At 38.0% G+C, this 19925-nt stretch overlaps 1 protein-coding gene across 4 annotated transcripts in view; it reads right to left on the reverse strand.

Moving 5' to 3' along the window:
* ABCG2 (ATP binding cassette subfamily G member 2 (JR blood group)) overlaps positions 1-19925 on the reverse strand; it is a 141674-nt gene that overhangs the window by 89847 nt on the left and 31902 nt on the right. For 2 of the 4 annotated variants that reach the window (XM_036122711.2, XM_036122710.2), the window contains exon 2: positions 11920-12041. The exons of the other annotated variants lie outside the window; for them this stretch is intronic. In XM_036122711.2, the coding sequence (XP_035978604.1) occupies positions 11920-11963 (44 nt within the window). In that variant the 5' untranslated portion in view covers positions 11964-12041. The remainder of the gene's footprint in view (positions 1-11919; positions 12042-19925) is intronic. 4 annotated transcript variants of the gene reach the window in all.

A 19925-nucleotide genomic window follows, 5' to 3' on the forward strand; every position in this document is an offset into this window, starting at 1 on the left:
CAGGTCACGATCTTGTGGTCTTGGGATTGAGTCCCGGGCTCCACACTTGGCAGAGGATCTGCTTGAGGATTCTCTCCCTCTCCCTCCACTCATGTGCACTCTCTCTCTCTAAAATAAATAAATGATCATTAATTTTTTTAAAGAAAAGAACCTCTTTATAAAGAAGAGACTGATGCTAATGTACAAGAATCCTCACAGTGGGTACATAAGCATTTATTACATATTCTCTACACTTCTTTTATATGCTTAATATATTCTAGGTTATAAATTTCGTAGAAAACTTTTCACAATCACCCTTATTAACTGGCCAAAGCTAAAACTGAATCATGTATAACTTTATTTACAATAACCTATCAGAATAAAGAATGTGTTTAACACAAAGGATTTGGTTTAAATAGAAACTAAAGGGGCACCTGGGCGGCTCAGTCGTTAAGCATCTGTCTTCAGCTCAAGTCATGATCCCAGGGTCCTGGGATCAAGCCCCGCATCGGGCTCCCTGCTCCGCGGGAGGCCTGCTTCTCTCTCTCCCACTCCCCCTGCTCGTGTTCGCTCTCTTGCTGTGTCTCTTTCTGTCAAATAAATAAATAGAATCTTAAAAAAATAAAAAATAAAATAAATAAATAAAAATTCTAAAATAAATAAATAAATAAATAGAAACTAAAAAAATAGTCCAAAAATGGTTTAGAGTCCATAGAGTATACTGGTGGGCTCAGAGAGCTCCGCTTTTGAATCCTGCCTCAGGGTTTTCTTAAGTGGGTGGGTGATCTTGATTAAATCATTTAACCTTCCTAATCTACCAAAGTGTAATTATCTTTATCTCTGAAGATTTTCTGAGGATTAAGTGCTTAGCACAGTTCCTGGCACAAAGAATCATCCCATATATGGTGTCTTTATTAGTAGTAGTCACAATTATTAGACTAATAATAACATTGGATCAGAACGGTATGAAATTTCCAGTCCCTAGAGAGGTTTTTCTCTATTGTGGGTGGAGACAGCTCACACAAGCATTTTCCATTACTTGGATGACAAAATCCTTAAGCTTTTTTCTACTCTCATACTTGGAAGTCTGGAAGTACCCACTTAGGAGACTTGAATATCTAAATCATAGAAAGGAATGTCCCAGGGGCACCTGGGTGGCACAGTCGGTTAAGCATCTGACTCTTGGTTTTGGCTCAGGTCATGATCTCAGGATTGTGGGATTGAGCCCAACATCGGGCTCTGGGCTCAGCGTGGAGTCTGCCTAAGTCACTCTCCCTCTGCCCCTCCCCCCCAAAATAAATAAATCTTTAAAAAGAAAGAAAGGAATGTCCCATGAGAAAATCAATTATCATTCTAATTCATACCTCGATTTCTTGTGAGCTTATTATGAATCAGTAACTATGAGGCCATCAGCACAAGTAACTGAAAAAGATCCAGTTTCTAGACCCACGTAGGTGAGGCCCAGCCTCTTAACTAGGTTGATCTTATGTCAGTACTGCTTACCAAGTACTTGATCATTTGAGATCAATTAATCATTTGAGAACTAACTGAGGCATAGAAACAAACAAAAAGTGTGTTTGCTATGACTGTTGAGGATAAAAACTGGTATTTAAAACCATTCATGGGGCGCCTGGGTGGCTCAGTTGGTTAAGCGTCTGCTTTCGGCTCAGGTCATGATCCCAGGGTCCTGGGATCGAGCCCCACATCAGGCTCCCTGCTCGGCGGGAAGCCTGCTTCTCCCTCTCCCACTCCCCCTGCTTGTATTCCCTCTCTCGCTGTGTCTCTCTCTGTCAAATAAATAAATAAAATCTTTAAAAATAAATAAATAAATAAATAAATAAAAACATTCAAGCAGACTTCTAATTTCTAGTCAGGCACATAAGGACCTTGGAAGTCACCAGTCTGCCCTAACAACAAATTAAAACTGAACAAACTAAAAAATCAATAGCTTTTCTTAGATCTGTCAGAGAAGTGAGGAGAGGACAAACTGCTTCCCCTAAAATTGGAGACAACAGGTGAATAGAAAATCACAATTTAACAGGACAAAACCCTGCAAACAAAAACCTCTGTGGAAACCAGTGCCAAGGTAGGAAAACCTGAATTGCAATTGATAAATTGCCGGTGGACAGGCCTATGAGCTAAAAACCCTAAGGGGGTCCCCTCATTTTTGTGAGTTTTATCTCCTGAAGTCTACTAGGTCTTCACAGGAAAGATCAGAGAAAAATCCCCTTGGGTTTCCCATAGGAAAAGTAACCATTTTGAAACAAAGAACATTCTGTTCTTAAGAAAGCCTGCCCTCAAGAGAAACTATTTTATCAGACCCTAACCTGTTTAGGTTTTGTCAGAATTTAAAATGACCTGGGAAAAGGTGAATACCCAACTCCAGCCCCCTCCAGCCATCTTGTCTTCTCTAAGGTTGGGGTAGTAGGGGCTGAGAAACATTTGTGAAGTTCAAAGCCTAGGAGCACAGGCTCACTAAAAGACTTACACCCAGTCATGGGACTGCAGAACGCTACCCCTCTTTCCACACCTTACCACTACATCACTAAAGGTCTATTTACCAGCATTCCTTTTACTCAGTATGTAATGTCTGGCTTTCTTTCTTTCTTTTTTTCACATTTTTAAAAAGATTTTATTTATTTATTTATTTGAGAGAGAGAGAGCACGCATGAGTGGGGGGCAGAGGTAGGGGTGTCCCCAGGTGTCCCCAGATCATTAATTTAAAACAACTATGATTACGGGCGCCTGCGTCGTTCAGTCGTTAAGCGTCTGTCTTTGGCTCAGGTCATGATCCCAGGGTCCTAGGATCGAGCCCCGCATCGGGCTCCCTGCTCAGCAGAAGCCTGCTTCTCGGTCTCCCACTCTCCCTGCTTGTGTTCCCTTTCTCGCTGTGTCTCTCTCTGTTAAATAAATACATAAAATCTTTAATTAATTAATTAAACAACTATGATTAATACAGTAAGTGTTCTTTTTTTTTAAGATTTAATTTATTTTAGAGAGAGAGAGAGTGTATGTGAGCAGGGGGAGGGGCAGAGGAAGAGGAAAGGAATCTCAAGCAGACTCCATGCTGAGCAAAGCCCAATGCTGGGCTTGATCCCATGACCCTGAGATCATGACCTGAGCTGAAACCTGAACACCCCAATCGGTTAAGTGTTCTAATGAAGAAAGTAAACCTGATGGGGTGCCTGGGGGGCTCAGTTAGTTAAGCATCTGCCTTTGGCTCAGGTCATGATCTCAGGGTCCTGGGATCAAGCCCCGCATTGGGCTCCCTGCTCAGCGGGGAGCCTGCTTCTCCCTCTCCCTTTGCTGCTCCCCCCTACTTGTGCTCTCTCTCTCTCAAATAAATAAATAAAATCTTAAAAAAAAAAAAAGTAAACTTGAAAGAATAGATAGGTAATGTAAACAGATGAAAATTCTAGGGGTCAAAAAAATGTTAGGGAATAAAAACACTGTAACAGAAATGAAGAATGCCTTTCATGGGCTTATTGGCAGGCTGAACATAACTGAGGAAAGAATCTCTTGATCTTGAGAATATGTCAATGGAAACAAAGTAAAGAGAAAAAGGACTGAAAAAAAAAGGGAACAGAATATCCAAGAACTGTGGTACAACTATAAAACGCATAGCATACACATAATGAGAATACCAAAAGGAGAAGAAAGAGACAAAGATACAAAAGCAATACTGACTGGGAATTTCCCCCGAACTAAGATCAGACATAAACCACATGTCTTAGCTGTCTGCTACAACAAATTACTATAGACTGGGTGACTTAAACAGCAGAAATTATTTCTCAGAGTTCTGGAGGCAGATAAATACAAGATCAAGGTGCTGGCAGATTTGGTTCTGGTAAGAGCCAGCATCCTGGTTTGTAGATGGCTCTCTCCTTACTGCATCCTCACATGACCGAGTCAGAGCAAGCTCTCATGTACATTTTTATAAAAGCACTAATCCCCATTCATAAAGGCTCTACTCTTAAGACCTAATCACCTCCCAAAGACTCCCACCTCTTAATACCAAGGGGGAACACAAACACTTAGCCTATAACATCACAAAACCACAAGAAACTCAGAGAACACCAGGCAAGATAAACACCAAATAAATTACACCTAAGCATATCATATTCAAGCTGCAGAAAACAAAAGACAAAGTCTTGTAAGAAAAAGTCTTGTAAAAATAAAAGACAAAGAAAAAGTCAGAAGGAAAAAACTTATTTATAGAGGAGCAAAGATAAAAATTACATCCAATTTCTCTAAAACCATGTGAACAAGAAGGGGGTGGAGTGATATATTTAAAGTATTGAGAGAAGGGAACCTGGGTGGCTCAGTCAGTTAAGCATCTGCCTTCGGGTCAGGTCATGATCCCAGAGTCCCAGGATCAAGGCCACCGTTGGGCTCCCTGCTCAGCAGGGAGTCTGCTTCTCCCTCTCTCTCTGCCCCTCCCCCTGCTCCTTCTCTCTCTCTCCTTCACTCTCTCTCAATAAATACAATCTTAAAAAAAAAATAAAGTATTGAGAGAGAAAAAAACCCAAAACACTAACCTAGAGGTGAAGAAGAAATATTTTCTCAAACAAACATTGAGGCAATTTGTTGCCTGTTTATCTTCCTTGCAAGAAACGTTAAAAGAAGTTCTTTAGAGAAAAGGAAACTAACATTGTTCAGAAATTTGAAGGCAACCACTAAAAAAAGTAAAAAAAAAAAAAAGACATAATTTATATATTAACAAAGGAGAGAAAATAGAATCATATAAAATGCTTATTTAAACAATAAATGCCATAAATGGTAGGGGAAAAAAGGTGGAAGACAAAAATAGGAACAAAGAACAAGGCAATAGGGGCGCCTAGGTGGCTTAGTCGGTTAAGCGTCTGCCTTCAGCTCAGGTCATGATCCCAGGGTCCTGGGATTAAGGCCCTCCATGGGCTCCCTGCTCAGTGGGGAGTCTGATTCTTCACTCTCCCTCTGCCCTCCCCCTGCTCATACTTTCTCTCTCATTCGCTCTCTCTCTCTCAAATAAATATATAAAATCTTAAAAAAAAAGAACAAGGCAATAAAGAGAAAACAATAACAAGATATATATTAATCCGAATACATTAATAATCATTTTAAACATCAATGGCCCAAATACAATAATTAAAAGACAAAAATAGTCAAACTGGGTCAAAAGAACTACACAGTGTCTAAAAAAACCCACTTTGGGGTGCCTGGGTGGCTCAGTTAAACAGCTGCCTTCAGCTCGGGTCACAATCCCAGGGTCCTGGGATCGTGGCTGTGTCAGGCTCCCTGCTCGGTGGGGAGTCTACTTCTCCTTCTGCCTCTGCTGCTCCCCCTGCTTGTGCTCTCTGTCAAATGGATGAATAAAATCTTAAACAAAACAAAACAAAACAAAACACCCTACTTTATTTTTATTTATTTTTATTTTTTAAATATTTTATTTATTTATTTGTCAGAGGGAGAGAGAGAGAGCAGAAGCAGGGGGAGTGGCACACAAAGGGAGAAGCAGGCTCCCTGCCCAATGTGGGACTTGACCCCAGGACCCTGGGATCATGACCTGAGCCAAAGTCAGAAGCCCAAACGACTAAGACACCCAGGCATCACAAAAACCCCACTTTAAATATAAACACACATATAAATTAAAAACAAATGGACAAAGAAAGATATACCATGCTAATACTAATCAAAAGAAAGTCAGATTACTTATATTGAGCAGCATTCAAAGCAAGGAAAATTATCAGGATAAAGAGGGGCATTAAATAATGATAAAGGGGTCAATTCTCCAAGAAGACATAATAATCTTTAATGAGTATGCACCTAACAACAGAGCATTAAATACATGAGGAAAAGCTGACAGAACTGCAAGGAGGAGTAGACGAATCTGCAATTATAGTTAGAGACTGTAATACCCTTCTATCAGAAATGGACATATCCACCATGTAGAAAATAATTAAGAACATAGTTGAACTCAACAGCACCATCAATCAACTGAATATAATTGACATCTATAAACTACTTCTTTCAACAACAGCAGATTCCACATTCTTCTCAGGCTGACATGGACCAAACTCCAAGATAGACCACATCTTTAAAATTTTTCAAGAAAAAAAGTCATACAATGTATGCTCTCAGATCATAATGGATTTAAACTAGAAATTAATAAAGATAACTGGAAAATCCCAAAATATTTGAAGATTAAATACACTTTCAAATTACACATGGGTCAAAGAAGAAATCTCAAGAGAAATTTAATAACATTTTGAGCTAAATGAAAATGAAAATACAACTTATCAAAACATATGAAATGCAGCAAAAACAGTGCTTAGATGAAAATTTCCAGCATTAAATGTATATATTAAAAAAGAAAAAAAATCTAAAATCAGTCATCTGAGTTTCAACCTTAGGAAATTAGAAAAAGACGAGAAAATTAAATGTAAAGTAAGAAAAAGTAGAGAAATAATAAAATTATAGCACAAATAATGAAATTGAAAACAGGAAATTGGCAGAGAAAATTAATGAAGGATAAAAAGCTGGTTCTTTTAAAAGAATAACAGAATTGATAAGCCTCTAGATAAGCTAAGAGATAAAAATAAAAAGAAATGACATAAAGTTAATACTGATATTAATATATCAGAAATTCCTTTGTGTGTGAACATTACTACAGAACCCATGGACATTAAGTAAATAGAAAAGATACCATAAACATCTCTTTGCCCACAATTTGATAATCTAGATGAAATGGACCAACGAAAGACACAATCTTCCCAAACTCACACAAGAAGAAATAAACAATCTGAATAGTCCTATATCTTTAGAAACATTAAATCAATAACTAATAACTTTCCAAAGCAGAAAGCACCAGGCCCAGATGGGGTCACTGGGTAATTCCATGAAACATTTAAGGAAGAAATTATATCCATTCCCTACAATTTCTTTCAGAAGACAGAAGCCAAGAGAATACAGTTAACCTTTGAACAACATGGGTTTGAACTGCAGGGGTCTACTTGTACATGGATTACTTTCAATAAATACAGTACAATAAATGTATCTTCTCTTCCTTGTGATTTTCTTAATAACATTTTCTTCTCTAGCTTACTTTACTGTAAGAATATGGTATAAAATGTTAAAAATGGTATAATATAGCATAAAATGTTATACAATCGTAAGGCTTCCAGTCAACAATAGGCTGACTGGGATGTTTTAGCATTTTAGCATTTTTTTTTTTTTTTTAAGATTTTTTTTTTTTTTTTTTTTTTTATTTGAGAGAGAGAGAATGAGAGACAGAGAGCATGAGAGGGAGGAGGGTCAGAGGGAGAAGCAGACTCCCTGCCGAGCAGGGAGCCCGATGCGGGACTCGATCCCGGGACTCCAGGATCATGACCTGAGCCGAAGGCAGTTGCTTAACCAACTGAGCCACCCAGGCGCCCTAGCATTTTAGCATTTTAGCACTAAAAAGAAATGAGCTATCAAGCCATGAAAAGACGTGGAGGAAACTTAAATGCCTGTTACCAGGTAAAAGAAGCTAATCTAGAAAGGCTACATACTGTATGATTCCAACCATATGGAATTCAGGAAAAGGCAAAACTGCACAGACAGTTAAAAGATCAGTGATTGCCAGAGGGAGGAGAGAGGGAGGACAACAGTTAAGGTACAGAGGATTTCCAGGGCAGTGAAACTATTCTGTATGATACTATAATAGTAGATACACATCACGGTACATTTGTCAAAATCCATGTTACTTTCAACACCAAGAGTGAACCCTGACATAAACTAAGGACTTTGGATCATAAGTGACAGTGCTATCAAGGTATGTTGATCACTCGTAAGAGATGTACCACTCTGGATGGGTATATAGATAGTGCGGGAGGCTGCGACATGTGGGGGGGCAGGGGTTATGTGGGGACTCTCTGCACTCTTTGTCCCATTTTGCTGTGAATCTAAAACTGCTCCCAAAAAATAAAGCCTATTCAAAGAGAAAGTTAGACATACAAGCATCTAATGAAGAGACATGTGCGGGTAAACAAAAACACTAAAACTAGTATGGTGCAGAAATTATGCAACGAGACTGCCAGGCTTCAGCTCCCAGCCCTACTCTATCATAGTTTGTCACTTTGGCCAACTTCTTGGTTTCCTCATCTGTCAAAAAAAGGACACCCATCTCTGAGGTTGCTGGGAGGCCAACATAAGTTAACCCACGTAAGTGAAGTGTTTAGAAAAGCATCTGGCAGTTAGTAAGTACACAGTAAATGTGAGCTATCATTAATATTAAAAGAACAAAAAAAATCAACACAATATTTTATAAAGCCCACCATGCCAGGAGACGTCATATCTGTCTGCTAGGGGAAAAAGTATACAGATTTTCTTTCTTTCTTTCTTTCTTTTTTTTTGGTGTGTGTGTGTATACAGATTTTCTTAATGTATCACAAGTATGGGCCCTAAGATACAGTAGAAAATAGCATATTATGACAAAATACGATCTACAGACCAGATAATCTCTTTTGATATACTTAATTCAATAAGGCTATTTGGTGATACTGTTACAGTTTTAAGTAGAGTCATCCTTAAAATATGCAGAAACACCATATATATAAGATTGAGCTTCAAGTTGAGGAGATGTAAGATTGAACATTGAGGGAGATAAAGATTATTGCATACCATGAGTCAAAATGAGATTTTGCAAATAAAATGTCAAATCTCTTCGGACAGGGTTGTTTGGCAGGACGTATCTGCCACACAATCTGTGCTTTTTTTTTTCGAATTGAGTAATGTATTTTGTATACTCAATGTTGGACTACATTAAAACCCATTATTTTAGATTTTTTAATTTCTTCTGGTACTTGTATTCTAGGATTTCAGAAGGTACAGGAAAGGAAACAAGAGAAGCAACAAGAAAGTCTGGACAGGCAGGGCAATGATTAGACAGCAATCTAGACCAGCGGTTCTTGGGTCTTAACCTGCATCAGAATAACCTGGAAGCTAACAAGAATCACGGAGGCCCAGTTTCTCTGAAGCAGGAAGAGGTCTAGGCCTTTGCTGTTTTACCAAATTCCCCAGGTGATCGTGTCTGGACCCAAGTTTGATCTGGACCATCTGTCTAATCTCTCCCTTGCTACTGAGGGGCCAGAGAGGAAGTGGTGTGGGTGTTACCTGGGAAGCTGGTTAGAAATGCAGACTCTTGTGCTCCACCCTAGATCTACAGAGTTAGAATCTGCATTTTTAACAAGATCCTCAGGTGATTTATATGGACATTAAGGATTGAGAACTTCTCAACCTCTTTGCACTTTGGAATCTCTAGGAAGAGATTCTGAGTTTGGCCTGGACTTTGGGGTTTTGTAAAGTTCCACAGGCTATTTAAAACTCAGCAAAATTTGGGGTGCTTAGGTGGCCCAGTCATTTAAGCGTCTGCCTTCAGCTCAGGTCATGATCCAGGAGTCCCGGGACTGAGCCCACCATCGGGTTCCCTGCTCAGCAGGGAGTCTGCTTCTCCTTCTGCCCTTCACCCCGCTCAAGCTCTCTCTCTCAAATAAATAAATAAAATCTTTTTTTTTTTTTTTAAAGATTTTATTTATTTATTTGAGAGAGAGAGAATGAGAGACAGAGAGCTGAGAGGGAGGAGGATCAGAGGGAGAAGCAGACTCACTGCCGAGCAGGGAGCCCGATGCGGGACTCGATCCCGGGACTCCAGGATCATGACCTGAGCCGAAGGCAGTTGCTTAACCAACTGAGCCACCCAGGCGCCCAATAAATAAAATCTTAAAAAAAGAATTCTCATTAAAAAAATAAATAAAATTCAGCAAAATTTGAAAAGAGATTTTATTGTTTTAAAAAATTTTACTTATTTATTTGAGACAGAGACAGAGAGCGAGCCCTTCGGCTCAGGTCATGATCCCAGGGTCCTGGGATCTAGTCCTGCATCAGGCTCCTTGCTCAGCGGGGAGCCTGCTTCTCCCTCTTCTCCCCACTCTTGCTCTGTCGCTGTCTCTGCCTCTCTCAAATGAATAAATAAATAAAATCTTTAAAAATAAAAAAATTTAGAAGCTAAGATCACAGCATGACTACAGGTGCAGTACTATCATGTTTATCTCAAAGGGTCTTATCAACTGCAATATTCCATGGGGTGCCCCCAACATGCTACTAAATGGAAAACGTCCATTAATGCCTCCCCAATAAGTTTAAGAGATTATACCTTTAGAATTGTTTGTTTCAGTAGTTTAGTAGCATAAACCCCCCCTTAGTTTCCCTTTTCTCTTTCACTCCCACCCAAATTAAATTCCATTTAAATATCATTTTAATGAAACTGGTGTTCAGCAAAGCACCAATAAAATGAGATTCCATCTACAACCAATGAAAACACTAGGGGTGATTCAAAAGATTGTATAGCAGATTATTCAAGAACTAGAGAGGTGAGAACAGAATGAGGGATGGAATTGAATAGATGATGAAGAGATGAAATTGCTGAGGGAAAGCAATCCTGTAGTTTTAGGTTTTTTTTTTTGAAAGATTTTATTTATTTATTTGACAGAGAGAGACACAGTGAGAGAGGGAACACAAGCAGGGGGAGTGGGAGAGGGAGAAGCAGGCTTCCCGCTGAGCAGAGAGCGGATGCGGGGCTCAATCCCAGAACCTCAGGATCATGACCTGAGCCGAAGGCAGACGTTTAACGACTGAGCCACCCAGGTGCCCCTTCTTTTAGATTTTGTAAACTGTTAATGACAACTGGCGTCTAGCGACTGGATTCAATGATCCGGGGCTGCAGCTAACTGACAACCATGGCTGGTTCCCAGTATAAGGTTGTAGTTAACAACTTGTTAGACTATTGCTTCAAAGTGGCTTAATCATAGTGTTTCACAATTGGAGCTCCAAAATAACTTGAGAGCTACACCTAAGAAACCAGGTTTTCTTTAAACTTGAGAAAGAAGGACAGCTAGATGTTATTGATGGTATCAAAATAAAATTTGATCCCATTGGCACAAGGTTAAATTTTACAGATTACCCTGAGATACTTACCCTCTATTTTCACACCATAAATAAAAAATAAAAAATAAAAAATAAAGGTAATAAGTTGCAGACTAACGTTCCTACTAATAGTGAAAGCAGGCCAGAAACATGTACCTGAGAAAACGGATGCAGAGCAATTAAATTATAAAAAACACAAGAGTAAATTAAGATAACCGATGATGACTCAAAATAAATAGAATATTAAAAATGAGAGGAAAAAAACTTAAGAAGTAAATAAAGAGTTAAATATTTGAGAATAAGTGACAATTATTAAAACTATATGAAGAAGAGTGAACATATGAATTATAGAAGTCCTTGAAGAACCAAAGTAAGGAAATAGAACAAAATATATTTTTAAAAGTCTGCAACTCAAGAAAATTTTCCTGAAATTAAACTTAAGAAAAAAATAAAACATGTATTCTGCACATTAAAAAAAAAAAACAAACCAGCAGCTACACCAAAGGAGTTTTAGTTCCAAACCTGAAAGAAGGTTTCGTTCCAAACCCTCTAAATACAATTGTTTTTTCTTTTAATCACTTTGCAAATCTTCTCCTTCCTCTTCTCTATTTCTCTAGTTTTCTTCTCAAGTGGGAAAGAATTTCGTTTCTTCTAAAAGAGCCAACATGGGGGCGCCTGGGTGGCTCAGTCTGTTAAGTGTCTGCCTTCGGCTCAGGTCACGATCATCAGGGAGTCTGCTTCTCCCTCTGCCCCTCACCCCACTCGTGCTCTCTCTCTCACTCTCTCTTTCAAATAAATAAAACCTTTAAAAAAATAAAAATAAAAGAGCCAACAAAACCACTGCCCCCTCCCCAAAGAATTTAAGCAAAGCATTCCCCTGCTACGAGAATAACAGGTATGTAAAATTGACTATATTTGCTCAGTGTAGCATTTGGACACAGAATAATTTTGCTATAGATATTCAACCGTCGACAGCCTGAGCCTGAATTTGCTCACCCACAGTTGCCACACGGGTCCGTGTGTGTAAGAGTGCCGCACATCTTCAGTACATTTTAGGCTCTGGATCGTTCGTCCTCACATGGCTGAGCAAGATAGCTCCGTTTTATTTGTCCTGCTGCCTACAAATAAAGGGGGATAGTTGAAAGTGCTTTAAAGGAATAAAGGACTCTGGTTGTTTCTGGTGAAGCGGACTCATTATTCTCTCCATCAGAGAGGAATTCATTTCATTGTTTTAGAGGCACCGGCTGGGAGGATTAGGATGCTATTAGGGAGTACTTGATTTCAGAATTAGAGTAGTGGGTTCTGCATGGAAATAGACATGAAATCCAGGTCCTAAGCTGTTACAATATTTGTCAGTTAAAAACAAAAAAATGTTTGAGAATCCCATGAGACCGGAAGGCCAGGCTGGCCTGAACAATACTACCCAGCCTCTGAAGAGTCCTGCCAATTCTTTGTTTTGGCTTTGCTTTCTTTAAAGCTGCTTCCTCCTTGGCCAGGAGTTGTTCATCCTCTCCTGAAGCATATTTACCAGCAGTGACACATTAAAAAACATGAAAAAAAAAATTCCTGTAGTTGTTCCCTTCAAGTGCACTGGCAGAGAACTTGACTTCCTGTCCTCCTTCCTGAAGCACAACCTGTTTGCGTCTTGGGCTCTTCTCTACAAAATGGTTCAAAAGTCTCCCAAAGAGCCCAGCAGACTGCAACATTCCAGCTCATCAGTCTATACATTATCCCTCTAGGTATGTGTTGCTTAACTCTTACCAGATTTATTTGGAAAAGCCAAGATTCTAATATTATAATACCTAAGAGTTAAACCCCTATGAGTAATGCATTCCAGTTATACTTTGAGTTGCAAAAAGTTCTTTTCTCTCTTGAAAAAGTAAACTTTTCTCCACACTATCTTCTGATATAGATACTAATTCCAACTCACTTGGTATAAACAACAATAAAATTAAACTAAAAATATAAACAACCTACAGATGTATACTTCTTTCTGAAAATTTACCCTTGTTTTCCACATTCATAAAGGTACTCTTATCGTTCCTTTGTATGTGGTCACCAGTCCCATTACTTCTTCCTTTACAATGTTGAAGGAGTCTGTCTTTTTCCATAACCTCTGACCTTACCATGGCTTAGCCCTTTATTACCTTATATCTGTTTTCTAACTATTCTCTGTCAAGAACACTGACTTCTCTGATCCAACCCACACCATCCTACACCTTGTCCCCAGTATCACCTTTATTCTAGAACCACCAAAGTCTTTCTTTATACCATTGCCTGTTGAAAAACCATTCATTCTTCTCTTTACTAAAAGAATTGGGGCCAAACTCCTGAGCCTGAGAAGCATGACCACCACAACCTGGTGTTAAGAGACCTTTCCCTCCTCTTCTTTTCTAGGACAGCTAGGCTGCCATGCTAGAGGGTCAACATGCACCTCAAAGTCATGCCTTTTATTTTCTCACTTCCGTTCCTTTGCTCATACTCTTGCATCTCATGCCATTCCCCACTCTTACAGCTTCAAATCCAAAATATTTTTAAAGCAAAGATTTTCTAAGACTAACTTTCTCCATGAAGCCTTCCTTGACCACTACAGCCTACAGTGGTCTCTCCCTACTTTGAGCTCTTAACACTTATTCTCACTTCCATCCACTTGGCAATTTATCACTTATGCTTCTTACATGCCTCCAGAACCACAGTCTCATCATTTAACTTTGAGATGTTTACATCTTAATCCCTTAGCTAAATAGTTCCTCTATTAATTCAACAAATATGTACTAGGTTTACTAAATGCCAGATACTATGCTAGGTATGAGGAGAAAAATCCCTATTCTCTTTATACTGTAGTGTTGTTTTTTAATGCATAACAAGTAGGTTTTAGGTATGACTATTCTACTAGAGACCCCTGCCACACTCTTCATCCAACGGAGAAATCTGCCAAGTACACTAAATAATATTAAAGGGCTGGTTTTTATTAGCTTTTCCTGGGTCTTTAACAGTATAGAGTTACCAGCTGTTGCATGAATTCAACTGGACTTCCTACCTACTGATACTTTTGCAGAAATCACATTTTAATATCACCATTGGTAACAGATTCTACAAGATGATGTCATATGGTGTACTACCAAGTGGTATAATCAGGGTTGGATCCTAGGCTACTTTTTTTTAACTAAAATCTTTTTTTTTTTAATATATTACAGGTTTATTTGAAACTTAATTCTCACCTTGAGTATGCAAAATATAAACTCCACAAAATGTTCGTTTTTTTACTTTGTAGTTTACAAATATACAAAATAGAAGTTTGCTTAAATTTATCTTACATAATTATTAAGGCAAGGAACTATATAGAAAAAAAAATTTGTTCTGGTTAAGGCATACTTGGGAATAAACCCTTGTGCAAATTATTACACATCTGAAACCACAGTGCATAACAGACTGTCTACATAAAAGTCATAATATAGTTAGCCTTAGTTCTTTGAATGTCCCATTATTTTCTAAAAACTTAGTAAGATGTCAACTTTAAATCAAAAAGCTTAAATCACTTATTTAATTACACATTTAAAATTAGATTGACAAGGGGCCCCTGGGTGGCTCAGTCATTAAGTGTCTGCCTTCAGCTCAGGTCAGGATCCCAGGGTCATGGGATCGAGCCCTGCGTTGGGCTCCCTGCTTCGTGGGAGGCCTGCTTCTCCCTCTCTCACTCCCCCTGCTTGTGTTCCCTCTCTCACTGTGTCTGTCTCTGTCAAACAAAAAAATAAAATCTTTAAAAAAAAAATTAGATTGACAAAATTGGTCTCATACTTTAATAGGTCATATTATATTAAATAATAAAATAACAAAAAAGGTGAAAATTCTTTAATATAAAAGCATTAAAATTGATTTGATTATCTTAAACATTTCTTTGATTAATCCCAAATTCTTTTCAAGTGAAAGATGCTTTAACACTAAGAAAACTATATGTTACCCTGAGCACTGTCGGCAGATATCTTAGCAGCTAGTTGATGAAACATAATTTGGAAACCAGAGATATCTGCAGATTGATTTCTTGCCCTGGCCCTAATTTGTAATTGATTAGGTAACTTCAAGTTATCCAATGAGTTATTGTGTTATCCCTGCATTTACATCATGTATTAGCTAATTCTTCCAATTGCCGACCAAAGTCTGCAATTTACTCCAGCATTGATAGAATGCTGCTTTTTTTTTTTTTTAAATTGTGGGAGGTAACCTTAATGTAATTGTCATTTTGGTCTATATTTAAAGCTTTTTAAATTTAATAAATACTTCATTCTTTCATATTCTTGCTTTTAGGACCATACTTTTTTTGATACAAAAAGGATATCAGATTGAATATGGATATATGTTTATAGTTTTATCTATGTAGTCACAATTTTCAAAGTAATTTTTTTCCTTCTTTTGTATTTTTAAAAATATACTTTATTTTTTAGAACAGTTTTAGGTTCACAAGAAAACTGAGTGGAAGTTACAGGCTCATTTTATTGTGCTTTGCAGGTATTACATTTTTACAAATTGGAGGTTTGTGGCAACCTTATGTCAAGCAAGTCTACCAGCACACTATTTTCCCAACAGCATTTGCTTACTTCGTGTTTTTTGTATCACATTTAGGTAATTCTCAGAATATTTCAAACTTTTTCATCATTATTATGTTTGTTATGGTGATCTGTGATCAATGATCTTTGATAAAACGACTGCAATTGTTTGGGGGCACCACGAACCATGCCCATGTAAAACAATGAATTTAATCAATAAATGTTGTGGGGTTCTGACTGCTCCACCAACCAGCTCTTCCTCCATCTCTCTCCCTCTCTTTGGGCCTCTCTATTCTAAGACACAACAATAATTGAAATGAGGCCAATTGATGACCCTACAATGGCCTCTATGCGTTCAAGGGAAAGAAAGAGTCACACACATTTAAATCGAGCTAAAGATGATGGATCTGGGCAAAGTCAATTAAAAACCTTCTGGAAAGGATTCACCATTCTAGATGCCATTAAAAACATTTGTGATTCATGGGAAGAGGTCAAAATTCCAACATTAATAGGAGTTTAAAAGTTGATTCTAATCCTCATGGATGACTTTGAGAAGTTCAAGACTTCAGTGAAGGAAGTTAACTGCAGATGTGATGGAAATTGCAAGAGAACTAGAATCAGAAGTGGAGCCTGAAGATGTGTCTGAATTGCTACAATCTCATGACAAAATTTGAATAGATGAAGAGTTGCTTCTTATAGATGAGCAAAGAAGATGGTTTTCTTGAGATGGAATCTACTCCTGGTGAAGACACTGTGAAGACTGTTGAAATGACCATGAAGGATTTAGAATATTACATAAACTTATTTGATAAAGCAGCAGCAGGGTTTGAGAGGATTAACTCCAATTTTGAAAGAAGTTCTATTATGAGTAAAATGTTATCAAACAGCATTGCATGCCACAGAGAAATCTTTCATGAAAGGAAGAGTCAGACTGATGCAGCAAACTTCACTGTTGTCTTATTTTAAGAAATTGCCATGGCTACCCTAACCTTCAGCAACTACCACCCTGATCAGTCAATGGCCATCAACACTGAGGCAAGACCCTCTACCAGCAAAAAGATTATGACTTGCTGAAAGCTCAGATGACGATTAGCATTTTTTAGCAATAAAGTATTTTTTTCAAAGATTTATTTATTTACTTTAGAGTGAGGAAGAGAGAGAGAGAGAGTAGGAAGAAGGGGCGGGAGGAGAGGGAGAGAGAGTTCCCAGGAGATTCCGTGCTGAGCATGGAGCCTGATTCGGTGCTCAATCTCATGACCCTGAGCTCACCACCTAAGCCGAAACCAAGAGTCAGATGCTCAACCAACCGTGCCACCCAGGTGTGCCAACAATAAAGTATTTTTAATTATGGTATGTACTGAGCAGCTCTTTCTGCCCACGGGTCCTGTCCCTGTGCTTTAATAAAACCACCTTTTTGCAACAACAATAAAAAGATAATAATAATTAAGGTATGTACTTTGTTGTGTTTTTTTAAGACATAATCCTTTTGCACACTTAACAGACTACAGTGTAATATAAACATAACTTTTATATGCACTGGGAAACAAAAAAATTCATTTAAGTTGCTTTATTGTGATATTTACTTTATTGCGGTGGTGTGGAGCTCCCAATATCTCCAAGGTATGCCTGTACAGAGATTTCCCATATATTCTCTACTCCCTTCACACACTCTCCTCCACTATTAACATGACCCACCAGAGTGGTGCTTTTGTTGATCAATTGATGAACCTACATTGACACATCATAATCACCCCAAAGCTGATAATTTAAATTAGGTTCACTCTTGGTGTTATACACTCTATGGATTTTGACAAATGTATAATGACATGTATCCACCACTGTAATATCATACAGAATAGTTTTTCTGCCCTAAAAATCCTCTGTGTTCCACACTTCCTCACTCCTACTGGCACCACTGATCTTTTTACTATCTGCATAGTTTTGCCTTTTCCTAAATGTCATATTGCTGGAATCATACAGTATGTAGCTTTTCCAGATTGCCTTCTTTACTTAGTAATTAAAACTTTAAGTTTCCTCAATGTCTTTTCATAGCGTGATAGCTCATTTCTTTTTAGCACTGAATAATATGCCGTTGTCCAGATGTGCCACAGTTTATTAATCCATTCACCTACTGAAGGACATCTTGGTTGCTTTCAAGTTTTAACAATCATGAATAAGCTGCTATAAACATCCACATTCAGGTTTTTGTGAGGACAGGTTTCCAACTCATTTGGGTAAATAATAGAGAATACGATTTCTGGATTCTATGGTATGTTTAGTTATGTAAGGAACTGCCAAACTGTTTTCCAAAGTGGCTGTGCCAATTGGCATTTGCATTCTACCAATCTGCAGTTTGCAGAAATGAATTAGAGTTCTTGTTTCTTCATATCCTGGTCAGCATTTGGTGTTGTCAGTGTTTTGGATTTTGGCCTTTCTAATAGGTAATATAGTAACATCTCTTTGTTGTTGTTGTTGTTGTTGTTTAAAAGATTTTATTTATTTATTTGAGAGAGAATGTGAGTACAAGCAGGGGGAGTGGCAGGAAGAGGAGAGGGAGAAGCAGACTCCCTGTTGAGTAGGGAGCCCAATGTGGGGCTTGATCCCAGAACCCTGAGATCGTGACCTAAGCCAAAGGCAGATATCTAACTGACTGAGCCACCAGGTGCCCCTCTTTGTTGTTTTAATTTGTGATTCCATAATGACATATGGTGTGGAGCATCTTTTCATACACTTATTTGCCATCTGTATATCTTCTTTGGTGAGGTGTTTGTTCAGGTCTTTTGCCCATTTTTAAATCAGGTTATTTGTTTTATTAGTGTTGATTTTTAAGTGGTTTTTGTATATTTTGGATAACAGCCCTTTATCAGATATCTTCTGCAAATATTTCCTCCCAGTCTGGAGTCTGTCTCCTCATTCCCTTGATACTGCTTTTTGGTTTTGGGGTTTTTTTGAGTTTTTTTTAGTAGGCATGGAGCCCAACTCATGACCCTGAGATCAAGACCTGAGCTGAGATCATGAGTCAGACACTTAACCAAGTGAGCCACCCAACACCCCCCACTTTGCCCAATGTTGTTTTTTGCAGACCAGATATTTTTAATTTTGATGAAGTCCAACTTATCAATGATTTTTTTTCATGAGTCATACCTTTGGTGTTATATCTAAAAAGTTATTGCCATATCCAACATCACCTATCTTATCTCCTATGTTATCTTCCAGGAGTTTTTTGTTTTTCATTTAGGTCTAAGATCCACTTTGAGTCAATTTTTATGAAGGGTATAAGGTCTTTATCTAGATTAATTTTTTTTTCACGTGAAGGTCCATTTGTTCCAGCACCATTTATTGAAGACTATCTTTGTTTGCTCCATTGTATTTCCTAAATTGACTATGTTTACATGGTTCTCTTTCTGGGCCCTCTATTCTGTTCCATGATCTATTTGTCTATTCTTTCATTGATAATACCACACTGTCCCGATTATTGTAGCTTTATAGTAAATCTTGAAGTCAGGTAGTGTCAATCCTTTTACTTTTTCTTTTTCTTCAATGCTATGTTGGCTATTTTGGGTCTTTTACCTCTGTACAAACTTGAGAATCAGTTTGTAGATAAACATAAAATAACTTGCTTAGATTTTTATTGCAATTGCATTGAATCTATAGATCAAGTTGGGAAGAACTGACATCTTGATAATGGTGGGTCTTTCCATCCATGAACATGAAATATTTCTCCATTTATTTAGTTATTCTTAGAGTTCATTCTTTGTCTGGTTTTGGTATTAGGATAATGCTGGCCTTATAGACTGAACTAGGAAGTATTCCCTTGGCTTCTATCTACAAGATAATGTAGATAGTTGGTATAATCTTTCCTTAAATGTTTGGTGGAATTCCCCAGTAAACCCATCTGGGCCATGTACTCAGTGTTTTAGAAGGTTATTAATTACTAATTCAATTTCTTTAACATCTAGTCTTTTCAAATTGTTGACTAGGTCTTTTTCTTTTTAAGATTTTATTTATTTATTTGACAGAGAGAGAGAGTGCGCACAAGTAGGCAGAGCGGCAGGCAGAGGGAGAGGGAGAAGCAGGCTCTCCACTGAGCAGAGAGTCCGATGTGGGGCTCGATCCCAGGACCCCAGGATCATGACCTGAGCCAAAGGCAGACGCTTAACCGACTGAGCCACCCAGGTGCCCCAGTTTTTGTTTTTTTAAAGAGAAGATAATTTTATTGTTTTGGGTGATTTCAATACATAGTCTTGCTATCTACTTGTTATCAGGAAGAATTCTCAATATCATATATTCTAAAATAAAAATTGTTATCTTAGGCATACTAAAAAAATTAATTGATTTATGTCCAATAACTGGAAAATCTAGATCTAGTGACTAATTATAGTTAATATGTAGACATTTTAATTAGCAATGTATTCATTGTTTGTTCATTTTGCTGTTCGTTCAAACTTGTAATTTCAC

This window comes from Halichoerus grypus, chromosome 3 (genome assembly GCF_964656455.1).
Source record: "Halichoerus grypus chromosome 3, mHalGry1.hap1.1, whole genome shotgun sequence".
NCBI lineage: Eukaryota > Metazoa > Chordata > Mammalia > Carnivora > Phocidae > Halichoerus > Halichoerus grypus.